Source organism: Coloeus monedula (assembly GCF_965178545.1).
Source record: "Coloeus monedula genome assembly, chromosome: 14".
Taxonomy (NCBI): Eukaryota; Metazoa; Chordata; class Aves; order Passeriformes; family Corvidae; genus Coloeus; species Coloeus monedula.
In genome coordinates, this window is record NC_138794.1 from 3,723,315 (window position 1) to 3,742,449 (window position 19,135).

A 19,135-nucleotide genomic window follows, 5' to 3' on the forward strand; every position below is an offset into this window, starting at 1 on the left:
AGTAATACTTCACAGGTATCAGAAACTTTAGTTAATGTCTCCATATTTCCCCCATTTCTAAGATGCTTTCTTTTCCTTACAGAAGTTTTAGCTGTTCAACATCAAACCAAACGATTGCACAAAAACTACAGCACCAAGCTTTGCTAACAAACTGCTGGAGAGCACACACAGTAGAAAAGAATTTGACTGTGGTCGTTGAGTGGGCTACAAATCAAATGAGCTTAAATAAAAGTAATGTTAACACATTCCTTAATTGAAATGATTAATTCTTAGCAGAAATAAATTAAGATCAGTCTGATCTTACTGTAAGCTCGTTGGTGACCCAGCCAGACTTTTGTGCAGATTGGGGTTTTGACTGTGCCTGTTCCGACTGCGAACAGAGGAAAACATTGTGTTGCAACCTGGGACTTTGCATTTGTGGAGCTGGCGGAGATGCACAGTTTTGTAATGAGCCCTGAAAGTTCCTTTATTACTGTATGTTTTTTGACATATATGACAAGTTATTGGCAAACTGGAAGGTGAATTTGTAAAGTTTTGATTAGCTTTCTCAATTAAACTACAGTCTTGGTAGAGTTCATCACTGGGCATTAGGCTGGGTCCTTCACAGCTTTCATCACTATCATCCAAGGGCATGGTGCATATTTCACTTCCTCCGTCAGAATCCCAGGAAGAATGAGCACTGCTCTCAGATTTAACGCTGGATGTAGTGCTTAGATCCAGAACAGCTCCATCATTTAATGGATCGTATCCATAACTCTCAGAACAGGGTTCTGTAATTTTGCTCATTGGAAAAACATAGCTGCCTGTTCTGTTCATTCCTTTGAAGATTACAGAAGTATGTCCAACGTGTTGTTTTAAAGAGACATCTTGGCAAAACTCCTTAGCCATGTCTTTCAAGAGGTATGTTGCATTGAAATGGTTGCTGAATTCCAGTGTATCTTTAGTCAGAAGCTTATGATGAAGATTTAGGTTTGAACTATGTCTAGAAGAACAAAGACAAGCTTAGCAAGAAAGTGTTTCGCCTCACTTAACAGCTGTTTCATAATGATCATAAACAAAGAAAAGGAAAATCAGTATTTAGTAGCATGCATGAATTGTATACTTCAGATCTGACCAACTGCCACACTGGGAGTGCACATGGACAATTTACACATGTGACGGTGTCTGAACTTGCTTGCACTGGGATATACCAGAATTAACTCTACAGCAATCAATGTTTCAGATGCTCTCCTGCATTAGGGATAGCTTTCTGCTCTGCTAGATCTAGTGCTGAGCCTAAAAGAGGTGGGGGACAGACTAAAAACCTGTAAATGGAACTGAGATCAGAGAATTGACTGAGGTGGGTAAGAAACAAGATTCTTTCCCAATGGACAAAGCAGGAAAGGAATGACACCTGAGTCTGCAAAAAATGTTGATGATCTCAAGTACTGTAACCATGTCCAGGATGCAGCTGTACACATCAGTACAGAGCTTCTTCATGACAGGAGTTTCCTTGAAAAAGGAATATTGAATTATATGCAACTTTCAGTTATCACATGGGCATCTCTGGATTCAGTTTAAAACCACCAAAACACAAAATCACCGTTCCTCACTGAATACTATCAATCAGCTCATTGGGAACTTACAGGCTCTGTCTAGAAGGCTGAGTTTATTGTAATACTGGCTAAACATTAGTCTTTCTCCTTGCCATCATGGTTTAATCAGAACCATGAATTGTTCAAAAAGGCACAGAAATATTTAGCACTTGTGGTCACAGTACTCTATGTTAAAGTCTAGGAACTTCTGCAAAGTTGTTCCAAATAACTATTGTTTTGCACAAAGCTGTGAAATGTCTTCTGAGCTGGCTTGCCTATATATATATATTTTTTTTAACATAGGTGCTTTTGGAAGATGGGTTAAAACTTATCTCCACATACTGGTGTGGGAAGGAATTTGTGGCATGTGAATGCAAATCTTACTGCTGGCCTTCTTTGCTGTGACCCATATCGCAATTACAGTGGAGAGGAATTCACATCTGGGAAGATGCAGGCAGCAGGGTATGAAGCCCTGCCAGCAGCAGATGAATCTGCACATCTCAGATGCAGTGGCCAGTCCTCAGAGACCAGCTCATCCTCTCTCTGGATTGCATCAGCTGGCTCCAGCACTCCTAGCAGATTACAGACAATCTAAACCTTGTGTCACTCTGAACTACTATCCAGGCACGCTTCCTGCAGCCAAGAGCTGCTCTAACACCGTTAGGGAGTTGGAAAACTTGTAATGCTTCGTTGAGGTTTGTTACCTATCACTGACCGATTCAGATACATCACTGATGGTCAACAAAAAAGCTTCAGTTCTTGTTTCTCAATTTTTGTTCATAATAGGCTGAAATAAAATGAATTACAGCAATACAGTACTGAAATTAACATTAAACTGAATCAAGCTCATGCTATAGCTTAGAAATTAGTATTTAGTATCACAGAAAAGCACTACTGATGTGGATACACACCAGATAGTGTCAGTTTGACTACCACTGCATGATGTTAATTTTGTGCTGACAAAGACTAATCTTGCTTTTCTTACAGGCTTTTTCTCACCAGTCTGTTCCAAATCCTTGAGTAAAGAAAGGACCAGTGAAGATTTCCCAAACTGACCTCATTGCTTTTTCATTAAAAAACACTGTATATATTAAAATACACATGAAAGTGCATATCAAACATGTAAGTCCACACATGCATCTACTGGAAAATTGCTGAATTCATACCCTTGTGGCTTTCCCTTTATGTACTGAAGTATTCTTTCAACTACTCCAGTCTTTATCTGTTATGAAATTTTCATGGTTTTATTTAATACCTTGTAGTCTAGTGGAAAGGAAATGTTTCTTTCAATGGATTTTCATTTCAAGAATGTTCTGATAAGTTATCATACCTGTTATACGAGGATACACAGAAAATATTTGTAGGCTCCATTCCTCAAACACTCATTTTAATTTCAAATTAGGCTCCATTGTGATGGTAAAATAAGTACGATTTTGTTTATAATTTTCTTACCTGTCTCGACTTCTACGAGAAGGGAAAGCAGCATTACAGCCCTCAACTGTGCAAATATGCATTTCTTTGAGATGTACATTTTTGAAATGCATTTTTACACTGTAAGGGTTTTTAAAAGTCTTCTTACAGATGTCGCAATGAAAGCGGCTTTCTTCCTTCTGAATCCCTAGTGCATGTTGACTGACATGATCCATATCTTTAGAGTCTTCAAAACAAGGAATGGCAGCACCCCTGTTTGACAAAGTGCTGAAAAAGCCCCCAGTCAGCAAGTGGTGTTGCAATTCAGGGCAGTCATTTTTAGGAATCCTGTGCTTTGACTGCTCTTTAATATACATGGGGGGTTCAGTCATTGGTTTTATAACATCACTGTGGTGGTGTTTTGGATCTTCATATATTATCTCATTGGAAACTATTTTTAAGGGTTGGTTTTCTTCTGGTTTAACCTCTTTCTCACAGTGTTGCAATTCATTCTCAGAGATATCCTCGATGTATTTGTTATTTGGCGCAAAGACAGATTCAAAATACTTTGGGCCCTCTACCCCAGAGAGAGATTTCCATGAATTACCTGAATGGGGGTGCTTTTCCACCCTGTCGGTCACCCGCTTCTGTATCTTATGCTCACAGGTCTCAAGCTCTCCATCGCTTACCACCTGCAGACGTGAATCATCTTCAGAACTGGCAACATCACTACTTTCATTGGGTGTCTCAACAGCTTCTTTCTCTATCTTAATGGGCATACTCGACTTACGAGATTTCTTCTTGGGGAGCATGTCAAATGGCAATTCATTGGAAACAAGCTGCTCTGGTATTGAGGAAGAAACAAGAGGCAGAGAAGGAAGAGTACCTGGAGTATTGGCAAGCTCAGCTGGTGTGACTGGACTACGGTAAAAAGGAAGAACAGGCTGTACTGTCTTCAGGTTTGGAAAGAGGACACCATTGTGTCCAATACTGGAAAATCCAGCCTGGCCTTTTGAATCTGTACAAGAGCTGGCATAGCTGGAAATAGTTCTGCTATCCGGAGTTAAAATTGTAAATTCTGTCCTTTTACTATCTCCAGGTCCAGCAATGGTCAAACCATTTCTTAGGTCTTTATCCCTGTTATTTCTGTTCATTGGCATATGGAGTCTGGGGTTAGGATTTGCACTATGACGATTTCGACTACGCAATGAGCTAAACACCATGTTGCAGCCCTCAATGGTGCATTTGTGCTTTATCTTCAGATGAACAGCATTGTAATGTATTTTCAAAGTACCTTTGTCGTAAAACGTTTTTTCACATGCAGTGCAGAAGACACGCCCTTTCCTTGGCCCAGCATTTTTTTCAACAGATTTAATTTTGTTTTCTGGAGATAGTGCTGTCATTTCAAGCTTTGCTGCTGTATTATGTGAACTGGAATCACTTAAAAGGGCATCATCTTCTGTTTTAGTGACATCTGGACCATTTATGCTCCTCTCATTTTCAACTTGAAATGGTGCAGAACTAGAAGTTAAGAAGCTGCTTTCAGAAAATGGTATCTGAAGATCTTGTTTGGTTTCATTGCTATGGTCTTGACCTTGCTCAATCAAATGTCTTTCTGGTGGTGAGCCTATCAAAGGTGGAGGCACTGGACTGAAAAACTGAAACGGCAGCATGAAAGCCATGTTATTTACAATATTCTCAAAGGGATGAATGTTGGTGGGACTCATTTTGTCCAAGGAAGCAGAAAAATTAGGACTGTGTGGATTGCAGCTCTCAATGAATGCCCTAATATCCAAATTGGCAGTTGGTGGTGGTATTATGATTGATTGCCCTTCTTTCTCTTGAATTGCCATTAACTCTACAATGGACTTAGTTTCTCCAAAGCGAAGAAACTGCTGCAAAGTAGCCAGTTCTTCTTCAGTGGTCATTATGCTCCAGTGATCCAGCACCTTTCCTGAAGCATCCTAAAGCCAAAAATATTTAAATGAGTTAGACATTAGTTAAGGCAAACAAAAAACACCTCCCCCTCAAATGTCTCATTTTTTTCAGGGACTAAAATTTCTTCTCTAGCAAAACAATACAAACATTGAATTTAATGGGATTAATGTGAAGTCTGTGATAATTTCTTCCAAATGTTACCACGTTGGTGATATTATTTCTTCATGAACTAACAGTAATACTTTCCAATAAACTATTTTTTTTTCCACAGAAATTAAGACAGGTTATTTGAAAAACAGATAGTATCTTGTAAGCACAGACAGCAGAGATGGAGCAATCAGACCAAGATTTAGCTCCTCATTTAAGTCAAGTATTCTTTCATTGCAAGTTTAATAATCTTCCAAGCAACTAAGATCAGAGAACAAATGAACCTGTATTGATCTATTGCCAGTTTTCACAGAGCACAGCTGTAATTACACTAGTGTTGGAGTTCTTTCAAACTCTAGCTATGCCTAACTTTTCCCAATAACTACAATAAATATTTTATCACAGAACATGTATTTGATGGCCTACTGAGATTTTTCACAGTGCATGTAAGAGTTTCTAAGATGATGAAGAACGTAACATTATAAATTTTTCATGTGATAGAGGTTCAAGGTAATTGATTCCATATTTTTAATCCTAACACTAAAAAGCAAGATTATCAAGACCATTAAATATTGATTCATGTCATAATGTAAGATCATAATGTTACTTTACATAAAAGGTAACTTCCACAGCAGCAAGGACTAACATCAGTGGAAGCACATAGGGCCAAATACACTCTGGCTGCAGCTCCAGTAAGGTCAGTAGCACTATACCAGAGATTAATATTGTCCCTAGTGTTTTCAATAATGGTAAGTTTATTTCTTGATGCATTATTCTGCTGTATAAAAGCAAACTCACTGTTTAAATAATACTGGAGCAAATTCTAAAGCCTTTACTTTGATACATTACCAGTAACTGTTGATTTTTATTTTTGCTTACCTTTGTTAGATTTGAGCAAGTGGAAAGATTTCAAGTAAGTCCAACTAAAAAAAAGAGACCAATCACCAGAAATTCACCCCTTCTTTTCTGGCATTAAGCTCATACAGGTCTATTACTGCCTTTCAGATGCGCCACACTGTTAACACATTGTGAACCACTGAGAAGATTAAACTAGAAAACTACTTAACTGTCATATTTCTATTTTAAAAAGCCCCTCTAAATACCTGTAGCACATATCCACGTATATAATCCTGCAGTGTCCAATCCAGAGCATGAAGAATCTGTATCACCTCTTCCTGCTTCAGAACACTGAAAAGCCGATCGAGCAGAATTTTAAGGCGCACAGGAATGGCTTGGGTTCCATACAACATGAGGCTACTGATATCAAAGACAACATTGGATTGAACTATTTCTACTTGGCTTGATGGGTAGAGGTTTGGAATCCTTAGTTTGCTCAGGGCTGAAAACAAAAATCACAAAATGTAAATAAACTTGAGTCCCGAGAGAGAGAAAATTGAATGCAACTAATATTGGTGTGGGGGTTGAGGGGTGACACAAAAAGCATGTAATAGTTATGAGGATCCTAAACGGTTTTCTATAGATTGTAGAAACAAATATTACCATGTGCTACCCATCCATGCCGGCACTGGTCACATTGTCGCTGATTTATTTTCCCAGGCTTGAAACACTGACAACTACAGTTCATGAGAGTGCACCGGATAGCCTGGAGATCAATGAGAAGCATGATAGGTGATATATAAGCACCGTTCAGTGTGCAGATTATACATCTACAGTACCCCCATAAAACCCCCATGAAGACAGAGTTAACACACCAGCACACACCTATCCATGTGCAATATAAGTAATCCAGGCAAAGCCTGAGTTATACAAAGCTACCTCTGCCTGAAAGAGTCAAGTCACCAGAAGAAACACTACAGTAATATGGAAGCAGGATATTTAACAATATACATAGCAACACTTCTGTGGATCTATTTAGGCTGAAGCACCTTCATAACCATTATCAAGTGTTACAAGCTGTGATCCTCATGTATGATCACTTTCTCAGGAAGGTTTGAAAACAGATGTACAGATCAAAGACCCGCTCTCTTGCAGTTCTGCTGGAACTCCACACTGCAATGTAGGAAGTTCTAATGAGCACTGCAATAGCTCTGCACAGATGCCATGCCCTACACACACGGAATTCACATGGAATATATGTATTCTGTCAAAGACACAGGAGTTCCCTAATGCTTCTCAGTAACAAAGTTCACCAAAAAGTACTCCAATTCCTCAAAGACTAAACAATCACATTTTGTAAGGGAAATGCTTGAAAGCAAAATAGAGCACACAGAGAGCAACCAGTTGCACAGTTCCAATTTGTACATCACTTTACTCTCACCAAGGTCATCTATAATGCAAATCAAATTAGTATTCAGATGTCCCTAATCAATGGGGTGATACAAACATGCTTCCTGGAATACATGATTTCTTCTGTATGTGCCCATCTGCTGCAGAAGGCAAACAGACAACTTGGAGGTCCTAGTTAAAGCTCCAGAGGGACTGCTACAGAGCAAAGCTTTTGCAGGATTCTGCACTGCTTGGATCTGATACTGAGAATAGTTCCTGCATAAACAGAATATTTATTGAGGGAGGGGAAGCAAAGAAATTGATGTGCAGGAGATCTTCACTGGAATAATAAAGAAAAAGAGTTAGATCATGCAATTGTAAAATGTCTGCATTTTTCTGCTTTTAAATTAATGTTCCCTCTCCTCAGGTCTTATGCAAATTGGGGACTTCCACTCCTCAAAATACCCATAAGAAAGTAAGATAAGATTCAAAGAAAAAAGGAAACATGGCATTCCCACACTGGCACTTCAGAAAACATACAAGGAAGCCTGATTGTCCAAAAACTTGTTAAGAAAGATGGATGCAAGAAACATTTAAACTCAAAAGTACATGGCAGAAAGATTGTTCCACTGAGATTTGCAATCGGCATTTCTTTAGACTTAATCTGATGGAGGGCAGAAGAGGACACTTCATACAAATGCTTTCTACAAACAAGCATGTTCATGACATTTAGATGCCTAGTGCTTCACAGTAATGGATTTGGAGTGAGCTTTTAAAACCTCAGTGTCTGGCTTATCCAGGAGTTACGTGACATGCACATCTCCAAACTGCAGTGACTTGATGTTGAGATTTGCCAAAATTTGAAGAATCGGAACAAGTGGCAACAGGGCTTTTGAAATCTCTGAATCACTTTACCTTTAATCTTTTAAAGGAGCCATTGCAAAATCCTGTGTTCTTGAGAAAAGCTCTGTGCTCCCCATGAAGTCATAAAATACACATCAATACCCTACACCGTGTCAATTGCTTCATTTTAATGGAGGATATATTTTCACTTAGATGCTAAAATACTTCCACATAACAATAAAAAGCCATAAATTTCTGATGGAAAGGCTGGGGGAAGAAAATGTGCAGTTGACTGTGGATTCATTTCTACCACAAGATATCAAACAATAATGCAGTTCAAATCTTCTGCCTCTCTACATATATAATATTCTGTGACTTGCCTGGACTGAAGCCCTTCCACAGGCAACCCTGCTAGGTTCAGAAAGGTACAGTGCATTCCAAAAATGCATCTTTTACATTCCCTTCAGACAAAATTACAAAAGAGTACTTCCTTTTTCTGCAAGAAGTAACAGAAATCTGCACAATGAAAAAAGCTGTCACGATGATAAGTTAATTGAGATTTCAAAATTTTTTTCATTCCTTTTCCTTTGGACATGTTCCACAAACCACTGACCTTTAAAACTATTTTTTCTACTTAATTTGTGTACTTGGACAAGAAAGATATGCCACACCAAATTTTGCATTTCATAGCTTTCTATAAGAGCTTTCTTCTATATGGTACATGTATTTATTTTGCTTTCCTGTGTATGTGTAGAAGACCGCACATGCCAAAACAGGAACAAGTAAAAGGAGGACATTTTGTTTTACATATATGAAAGCAGCTGTTACAAAGGGAGTAGAGCTCCCCTTCTATTCTAAATATTGAACTGATCCCCTCTCAAGTCACATTATTGCTTCTGGAAACTAGAAGCAGTTACCATGCATCCTGCTAACACATCAAAAGGTGCAGCCTCGAATCTGGGATCTGTTGCTGTCTTTAAAAAATGACTTGAAAGAATCCCTAAGAAGAAACAACGGATTTTTCAGGTTTTTAGCATTTCCCTTCATTTATGCTTTTCACAGTCTGTGTCTCCTAAAACTTTTCTAGCAACATTTATAATAATATAATATATATAATATAGTCACAGACAATATATAACAGAGCAAAATCAACTTTTGAAATAATCAGTGAGTCACAATTTTAAATTGTCACTGTTCAACTTTAAAAGGTACTTGTAAAAGATGCACTTTATCTCCCAAATTAACAAATATCAGAGTTTAATGAATAGAAATTTAGCAAAACTTCATGAAAATAATACCCTTGTCTTTTGCCTGTTAATCCTACTATCCTTAATATGCCTATTCTGAGGTACTGTTAATTATATTAAGTCTTTTAATAAGCTTTATTTTCCCAACAAGTGGAATGTACACACAATTTCATTCTGCAGAACAAAGGAATAACTTTCTGTATTGCATAGATGTAAAGCTTGAAAATTATAATTAAAGGATTGGGAATGTAGAAGGAAATTACAGTAGAATTTTTTTCAAGTACAGTCCTTTCATTCACATCATTATTTAATTTCATTTTCTAGAAACAGAAGGCAGATGGTCTAAAAAAATCAAATCTTATGCTATCATCAAGGATCTTGGTATTGCTTTCCAGTCACTCTCTCCTTCACAAATGGATCTTTCCAAATCCATTATCAGCCACACTTTCTTAATTCTTTTAGAAAATAGAGTTGAAAGAACTGATCAAAATTTTCTGTGGTTTTACCAGCATGACCATGGGAATCTGAATGCTGAACTTTAAATAAAAATGATCCCTCACTACAAGACAGACATTAACCTATAAACTGGTCACTGAAAAACATCTAACTACTAATCACTGAATCTTAACATCTGCTGCCTGAAAGTCACACCAGCTCACCTCCTTTTCATCGCCAGATATTGACGTGGCTTCAATTATGCTTCAAAAGTTACTGAATGTTTCTTTGCAACCCATTCACAGCCCTCACAGCTAAGGAAAAGCCCAGGCTAATGGGATGTACTCATGCTGATTCTGAGTATATAATCAGGCTTCATTCCACAAAGTAAGTTTGAGGTCATCCACGCTCTGCTGACGTCTTCTGGGACCTATGCTCACTTGCAGCATACAACGGGTTTGAAAAAATGCCGCAAGAGAAGAAGAGCACTACAAGTGTATCCAGTCTCTTTCAGTGTTAAGTGTGTTCTGGTTTGACAGCACTTTGGCTTGGGAAATAAATGAAGAAGCAAGGAAATATCGAAGACCTTGTCAGGACTGAGTTGGAGATCTCTGCTCGTGCTGGAAAGCTGGTCTGGGTCTCTGCACACAGTGAGGGCTGCAAGTGCAGACTGCGGTAAAATGGAACAGCAAGTCCCAGGCTACCCAGGTGCTATTTACCAACAGAAATACACAGGTCAGCACCCTCACTTCTGGCACTTTCTGGCATTTAAGAAAAACCCTTTGCTTTTTTGCACAAAGCTTCTCCCCACTTTAAATAATGCTGCTTTTTTTCAAGCTACTGCCATCACATGAAGAGCTTGAGAGCTTCCCTGCTCTGCTGTGAGGATTACTGACAAAATGGTGTCATTGATGCCAGGTTACAGGAATATATTTTACAGGCAGGGCTTAGAAATTTCTATCCATTTAAAAGGCAAGTTTGAAGAAGGAATAGGAATTACATGAAACAAATATGAGAGAAACTTTCATTAGATGAGCTATAGCAGATCCTGCTCTCCATGCCCTCTATTGAGGGTTTCTAGCAACAAGCCCTATCTCCTATGGCCATCTCATCATCAGTGGTAATCCCACTGAATATATGTAACCCACAAAGATATGTGCCCTGGTGAGCACAAATCCTATAAGGAAAGAACTGGGAGATGTCCCATATTTGCAGAATACACCCACAGTGGCTCCACAGTAACAACACTTGTGGAGGAAGAGGCATGATTTACAGCGGGGCAAGAAATAAAATTAAAAATAGGACATATATCTGGTTATTTGGAAGTATTTTCTTGCTTGCTCCTTTTAAAATATTTGCAAGGTAAGTAAAGGGATAGATCCCTTTACCACCTCTTAAATTAGAAGTACACTTACAGCTAAATCAAATGCCAAAAATCTGTGTGCACCTTTCACAGAGAACAGCAACTATAAATGAGTCTGAAGTTGCCCTTCTGGTCCATTTTTTTTTTCTTTCCTGTTTTTATTATAATCCATCAGGTTTCTTGTGTTTGCAGAATTTAAATAAGTTTTCCTTTTTCCTCACCCAGCTACATTTGATTACTGTTGTGTTTGAATCCTTTGCACAACCACTGAAAGCAGAGACAAATCAAAAACCCCTTATCATAAGCATCTCAGTGCCATACTTTCCCACATGATACAATGAGCAAAGCTTAGCTTTGTCCATTGTTTGTCAGGCAACTTTTGCCACTTTCCCTAGGGATATATTCTGCTAATAAATAACACTGCCTGTCAGTTTTGTCATGATTTAAAACAAGTTTGCAATTTACATTTTGTTCACCTTACTTTCACTGTATCACAATCCACCTTACCCATATCAGACTAATATCTGGGGTTTTATCCATCCCACATGTATTTGTATTCTCCCCTGTCCACTCTCTAGTGCATATTTAGCCACTGTGTCTGTTCTTCCTGAAGACAGACTTCAGTTTTTGATACACTGTTGAGCTCTCTGTAGTTTACTGGAAGTAATATATATGCCAGCATATTCCAAGTACAATCACAAAACATGCTGGGCTGCTCTAGATGGTGTAAGCACTTGTTGAAGACACAGCCCAACAATTAGGCATGAAATGCAAATTGATATTAAATCTGTTAGATTAAGCACCTTGTACCTCTAATTGTTCCTTGAAAATTTCAATGTATTCCCAGCTTAGTAAGGCTCTGAATCCCATCTGCCTGTGGAGACCATTAGCAAGGCCCCTGCAGCATCTTCAAGGAAAGGCTCTGGGCCATTTTCTTCTTCCTGACATGCTCACTTCAAAGAGGTAACAAGATGCCTGGAGGATGGACAGAATATGGAAGCCCTTTGCTGCCAGTAAGTGGAGCTGGGAAGACACACTGGGAATGGGAAAAAGGGAGGAATAGTGCACTGCAGCGCACTGACGCGTGCACAGGTCTGACAGCAAGGCCCATTTGAGTTACTCTGCACAGAGACTTGGCCCATGCTACAACTTGCATGGTGTATTGTGGTGGTTCCTTCTGTCACATATTTAAGGTCCTGGAAAGTTCCCCACCACCACAGCAGAGAAACACTGCCTGCCTTTCAGAGCCTGAGCCCCTGGAACAACGGCATTTCCATTCAAGTACATTTCCACCTTATCCACTACACTTGGTGGCTGCAAGTTCTCTTATTTCTACACTAAAGTTTAGAAATATTTAAGACCAAAATAAATAATTACACAAAATTATTAAAGTAAGAAAAATGTCCTTGTAAGATTTCTAATTATACTGGACTGAATGCACACATTATTTCCAGTCTTATATCAAAACCCCTGTTTCTTACAAAGTAACAGCTGCTGTTAATAGTTATTTAATAAACCTAAGTAACGACAAACAATTTTCCTAAAAAGCAAACCAGCTTTGCAGCTTGTCATATCCAGAAAACAGTCTGATATCTTCTGTATTTTGAACTTTTAATTAAGTAGAGAAAAGTTTTACACAGATGTGATAGAGTAAACAGTGACCAAATAGCTCCAACCTTCACCATTCAGACACATTAAAAACACTGGCCCGAGACAATGAATATGAAAAACTTCTTATTAATAAAATAATTTAGCAAAATTATTGTCTCCTGCTTAAGAGACCAATTAGGAGACAGATGGGAAAGGTAGAGGTGGGCCACAATTTGCTTTTTACAGTGCCACTAAACACAAAGTTACAGCTCAGTTCCCAAACTGACGATGGCTCCTCAGTAACCTGGCTGGTTTTCATTCACACCAACCATCTACTCCTACCAAGCTTAGGTGCAAGAACCTTTGAAAAGTTCAGAGAAATTGAACTTAATACCTATTCTACTGAAAATTTTGGCTAGTGCAGATACCACTCAACTCCCACTTACCCCTGTTCTGTGGGAGAATTACGTTTTTTCTTCTAGAAGTACACAAAGGCCACAAGTTGAATACATTTTCTAGATAAGACCATGGAACACAACCCATTAATTATCTGGATCCTTATGTATATATCCATACTGTTTATTTGGGGTCAGATACCAAAACCTGACCTCCTTTTAAACATCCACAGCCTAAAAATACACATAATCAGGATATATACAACCCAGGTCCTGCAGCAAGTTTCGTTACCCCATTACCCTTCTCCCTCAGCGGGGCTGAACAAAGTAAATTTTGGCCTAGAATTTCACCAAATCTCTCTCTTGTAGGTGCAACTGAGCACCTTGAGCTGAAAATGTTTAATTGTCCTTGTAATAATTGACTAAAATGTCCTCAAAACAGAAAGAAAAGAAAAGAGATGAGGGGAATGAGTAAGTCAGTAAGATAGAATTGAAACTAGGTAATACCTTCACAGGATGGCACCACTCCGTCAAATCAACCCTTCTTGTGGATTTAAAAGACAGTCCACATGTCAGCACTTTTTTAAAAAAGTTTTTCTAGAGTGAGAAGAGTCCTAGGAGTGAGGAGCTGAGCTAAGAGACTGAGCTAAACACAGCCTCACAACCCGGAGCTGGTTTGGGCCCCGTGGCAGCTCTCGCGGCCGAGGGAGAGGAGCTCGGGGCAGTCTCGGGCACTGCAGCGGGCGAGGAAGCACAAGGAGCTGTTTCCGAGCAAGGCAGCCATGCTACAAGGCCAAACTTTAATCACAGCATAACTTGTGGGATGAAAATCACTCCTCATGCATGTCACTTACCCTAAAGGGCCCCTTAGGGCAACTCTTGTTAATGGCACTGTCAAAATAATTATAAAGACAGAAGAACGTGTGTGTGTTTGTGTGTGAGCACAGACACTCGGGCTGCTGCTCTAAACACAAAGCACTGGACAGTAAAACTTAATTCTGCCATTCAGCAGCATGGCTGTAGATAGACTGGCTTATGCAGCAATTAATCTCACTTGTTAACAACAGGTGAGTGCTGACAGACAGCTCAGTCCACCTCAGGGACATAAGTCAGAGCCTCTTTTACAGTTTGGTTTGGAAATGAAAACAAGAAATACAAATTGAGGAAGGAAAAACATCACGTTATCATTATCTTAGAGTGATTTACTTTTGATTCTGAAACAGACTGCGATGCTGCAGTTTCCACAGCACACCTGCCCTAGCCTGTGTAGGTCAGAAACATTTTGCTGGTAATTTAACAGTGTATCTATCACAAGATAGTAAAGTAATGTCCCTTTTAAATAAATTTACAGGAAAAATCGTTCTTATTAGTGCATTTCAAAAATGAGTAACAGATTGCTGCATATTGATGAGAAAAACTGCTCAGACTCTAGGGGTAAAGATAAGTCACTGGACAGAAATGGTGTGAAATTTCATACGATAAAGCACTAGATGCTATTTAATCTAACGAATAAACTGTGCACATACTACTTATCCACACTGACATGCTAAGCATGCTACACTAAATGCTGAAGCTACAGATCTAGCCATGAACTGAAGCTGAATTAAATATTTAACTCCAAGCCCTATGCTAGCAAGAAATAAGTGTTATTAACACAAATGCACAAGTATCAGAGAAATGAGAACTATTAGTATATATCAATTGCACAGCCTTTAAAATACGTCTTTGACTCTTTTACCTACTTTATAAAATGGTGCATGTGTGCAATATGGATGAGTTAATGTTTCAAAGACAATCCTAAATTTTTCAGCTTCTCACACCGCTGGCTTAAGTCTCAAAGCCATAAAATATGCATGCTTAAAATCTCTTCCTTTTTCCTGCTACAGAGCGACGACATGGATTAAAGAATACAAGTAAAATAAGAACTCTCTGAAATATTTAGTGTTACACAATTCCATTTAATGCAATTTCATAAATTTTAAACCCAAACACTATTTGTACACATACACATGATACTATCTATGGTGCTACAGTTATGCAATATTTTACGCAACCGTGTAGCTCCATTGGTAATTTCACAATTTAAAACTCAGTATTCCTTTTTATTGAACACAGGTGAGGAAATTTTTACCTGGCTTTCAGACATCAGCTACTCTCACATGAAAAAACATCCATTTCTCACTGAAACTTTTATATTTGAAATTAGAAGTAAAAAATAGCATTTTTCTTTTTTCTCCTGTCTTCCCCCCCCCCCTCCCAATTCTATAATGGTTTTAAACTGTGGAATGAAATATTGTTCTTTATACTAAAATGACTGAAGTCTGTTAAACACTGCCACTTTTCCTCATTCCCTCAATAATATTTTTTTTGAGTCTGAATATTGAGATTTCAATCTCTGTGATTTTCTAAATGACAGCAATAAACTAATAAGAAATAAAAACTAAAAAGAAGACAGGCAATGACACTTGCTGTAAAACTGCAAATGTAGCATCTGCTAGGACAAAACCTGCTGGCTTCCAGCACACAGGAACTGTGAGAGTTCCTGCACCACTGAAACCTGAAAGGGCAGGAGATGACCCAGAGGGCAAAACCAGTTTTTCTTCCTTACATTTGGTGGATATTTTATGGAATAATGAATTCAAGAGCCATACTTAAACTTTAGCTTAAATCTTCATGAAAAATGTTTACTAAATGCCAAATCATCCCAAAATGCTTTAAAACCACATATCTGTAACAAAAGCTGCAATCTAAAACAAAACGAGAACAATTTCTGTTTTTATCAGAGGTATATTTAGTGTCATTGTAATGAAGTCTATATTACTGCAAACCAAATAAATCACTGGCTTGTTGGATTGGAAATGGAATGACATGCTCAATATGTAGGAACAGATCTTTTAACAGTATTATGAACAGACATGGAAGCTGGAAGTCAAGACATTTGGTATCAAAAGGCCAAACCTCGCGGCACCCCAGGAGGCAGAAATTCAAGTAAAAGCCCGTGAAGTGACCCAATATTCGTGATAATTTCTGTGAAGATTGAGCTCTCCTGAATGTTTGGATATGTTTGCACATACCATTATTCTTAAGGTTCTGAATAGGTTGTAGATGGTTCAGCAGTTCAAAGAATAAACAGAATAACTATTTTTAAGAAATCAATCGACAAAAAAATCCATATAAAATATGACAAAAATGTATTTTTCATAAGATCCGTTATTTTTCACATGTTCACTTATTGCTATTAGTCTGATTAAGCTGTAAACTTCTCAAAATTCCAGCGCTTAATTCAAACTGAATTGCACAAGTATACAGATTATTAAAAAAAACCTCTATCAGCACCATACACAGAATGGTAAATAATCTAGTTGAATATCCAATATACTCTTCAAAAATCCGTATTTTTCCCTTTTCTTAGAAATTAGAAAGGTATTCTTCAGTGTATATTGTTCTAATACTAGAACAAAGCAAACCAACACACGCTGTTGTCAGCAGTTAAAATAATGGGGGACCCACTTTGCCCCGTGACCTGGAGTGGAGTGAGACTCCCCTACCTCCCACTCCTCCAGCCCTCAGAGCTGAGCCACAATTTCACTGTTTTAAAACCAAAGGACAGAAACAGAGACTCTTGTCTAACATACCGTTTGCATATCTTACAACAAACTGCACTTATTTTCCAAAAGGATGTTAAAAATAGAAGCATATGATCTTTTCCCACCTAGAATTGTATCCTTACAATTAAAGGCTATTAGCTGGCATGCCTTTTAACCGTCAAACTCAGACAGTGGCAGTTCTATAGCCACAAAGAGAAGCAGTAAATGAGAAGAACATGTTACTACACTGCATTTGAGAAAGTTTGGCTCCAAGCTATGCACTGATTAATATCAGATCTCCTTCTTTACTTGCCTCTTGACAATCTTGTCACATCTGGCTGACAAATCCTTACAAGCTTATCCAAACCAAGGCAGCCCAGATCATGCTCCAGGAGTAGCTTGAAGGAAGCGGCAACACCAGCCATGCACTGATGTGCCATCATGAAACTAATGAAGCTGACTTCACTTGCAGACTGCAGGAACACGAAGAAACACAACATGCCCCAAGGTTTTGCAACATAACGCAGAGTTAGCTCACCAAAAGATAAGACAAACAATCAGCTCCCGAGGTTCAAGAAGCCAAGTAGTTACGTGAATTACAAAAATTTATATGGAATTGCTTGAACAACAATCTCAACGAAATGAGCACAATAAAATCCAACTTCAGATCAGATGTGAAAATTTACTGTTAAATGCCTTTCAAACAATAGTTTGATTTAAATTAAAACAAAACCAGTCTATTTTATTTTCTCTCTCCCACATCCCCAAAATATCAGAATGTTGCCTGGCTGCCAGGTTATTCAGACTGAAAAATATCTAAAAAAGAAGAAAGAAACAGGAAAAAAAGAGAAAAGAAAAAGAAAGAGGTAAAAAAATAGTGTCACTTTTTATCCGTAGGATTTTACGGAAGGATAAACCACAGCCTGTGTATATCAGTAGTCCTCCCCTGGGTTAGTGATCTGCCCTCTCCTCATTTTTAAACCAAGAATTTGTTACACGGAGGACTAGAAGTATTTGACCAATTAATAAACCAGAAAGTAAAATGCTGTATCTTAAACACATCTAGCAAAACCTCATTATGTATGAGCTGATAATTAAACCATGTTTATTTTTCTATGTGATGAAAAAAATCCAAATAAATAAGTTAAATGCATCACAATACAAGACACTTAATTAGCACAATATATTTAAAATCCCAAACCCCCCCATACACACACACTCATACTCAAACCCACCCACCTCCCCCTGCCCCCCCTCGTGCCCCCCCCTTCCCCCCAAATACAAACAGACTGATCCTAAGAAAATAATTACTGGCCTTATTTTCTGGATGCTAAATAGTCAAAAATAAATTGTATATAAAGGGTATACATTACACTCCACTTTAGTGGTAATTTCTAAAGAACTTCGTAGTGAAATTACATTGTTGTCTGCTCTCTAGTGCATTTATACGTCATGGTAATGATAATGTATCTGGTTAAAGCACTTGACTCAAAACACATCTGAGTCACAAATCACAGATTTTACTGCTATTAATGTATATTGAGGACTTGTACAATTAAATATTGTCACGTATTTATGATTTACATGCTACTACTTCAACTGGAAAACAATTACACAAGTGATGGCTCTGCTTATCATCAGCCTGCAATTCTGCATTACTTACTGTAGAACAGGAAAGTCATACAGTTGTTTACAGTGCACAGCAGAGAGAAAAAACAGATTTTTTTACAGAAACTAGTTTTCTACTTTTACAGTATCTTTTCATAATTAAGAAATGGAGAGCACAGCTTCCTACAGCTCTCATCTCCATTGTTCATTACCCAAAACAACACCATTGCAACATTTTTTATATCTCCACAGTGCCTAGCCACAAGTAAAAGTTGCACAGTAAAAACATACATTCATATAGAACTGCAAAGAACTTTCCTTACCTCAGACATTCTTACTGTGCTTATGTTTCCAGAGCTATAAAACAGTTTCCCATTCCCTCAGTGAGTTGTACAAAGAAGTACTGGAAACACTCCTGCCTGTACAAGTACTAAGGCAGAACCATCACACGCCTCTTTACTCTTGTCTGACTCTGAGCACCTCAAGGTCTGATGTATGCTCAGGCTGTGCACAGGGGAGTGAAATAAGATCCTCCCCCTTGGTGTTCTCCAGACCTACAGTACGAAGTTGTGTCTGCCTCTCACCTCTGCAGCCAGCTCTCACCTCGCTGCCCCGGAGTGCTGTGCTCCAGCACGCTCCTCCAGTCGCAGGGCAGTCCCCTCACAGCTGGCTTGAAGAGGGCATGACACTCATCTTTCACAGAGATTTGATCAAAAGGAGTCACGGAGGCTTGAGGCGCTCCTAATGCAGTGCGAGGAGATTCTACCTCTGC

At 38.5% G+C, this 19,135-nt stretch overlaps 1 protein-coding gene across 1 annotated transcript; it reads right to left on the reverse strand.

The window, feature by feature from the left end:
- Window positions 1–300: 300 nt before the first annotated feature.
- On the reverse strand, window positions 301–17,008 carry BNC1 (basonuclin zinc finger protein 1; the record flags this gene model as incomplete). Its single annotated transcript, XM_082290609.1, is given in 6 exon segments — window positions 301–982; window positions 3,027–4,948; window positions 6,173–6,408; window positions 6,570–6,672; window positions 16,932–16,942; window positions 16,945–17,008. Coding segments are annotated over 6 exon segments (3,018 nt in total).
- Between the last annotated feature and the right edge of the window lie 2,127 nt (window positions 17,009–19,135).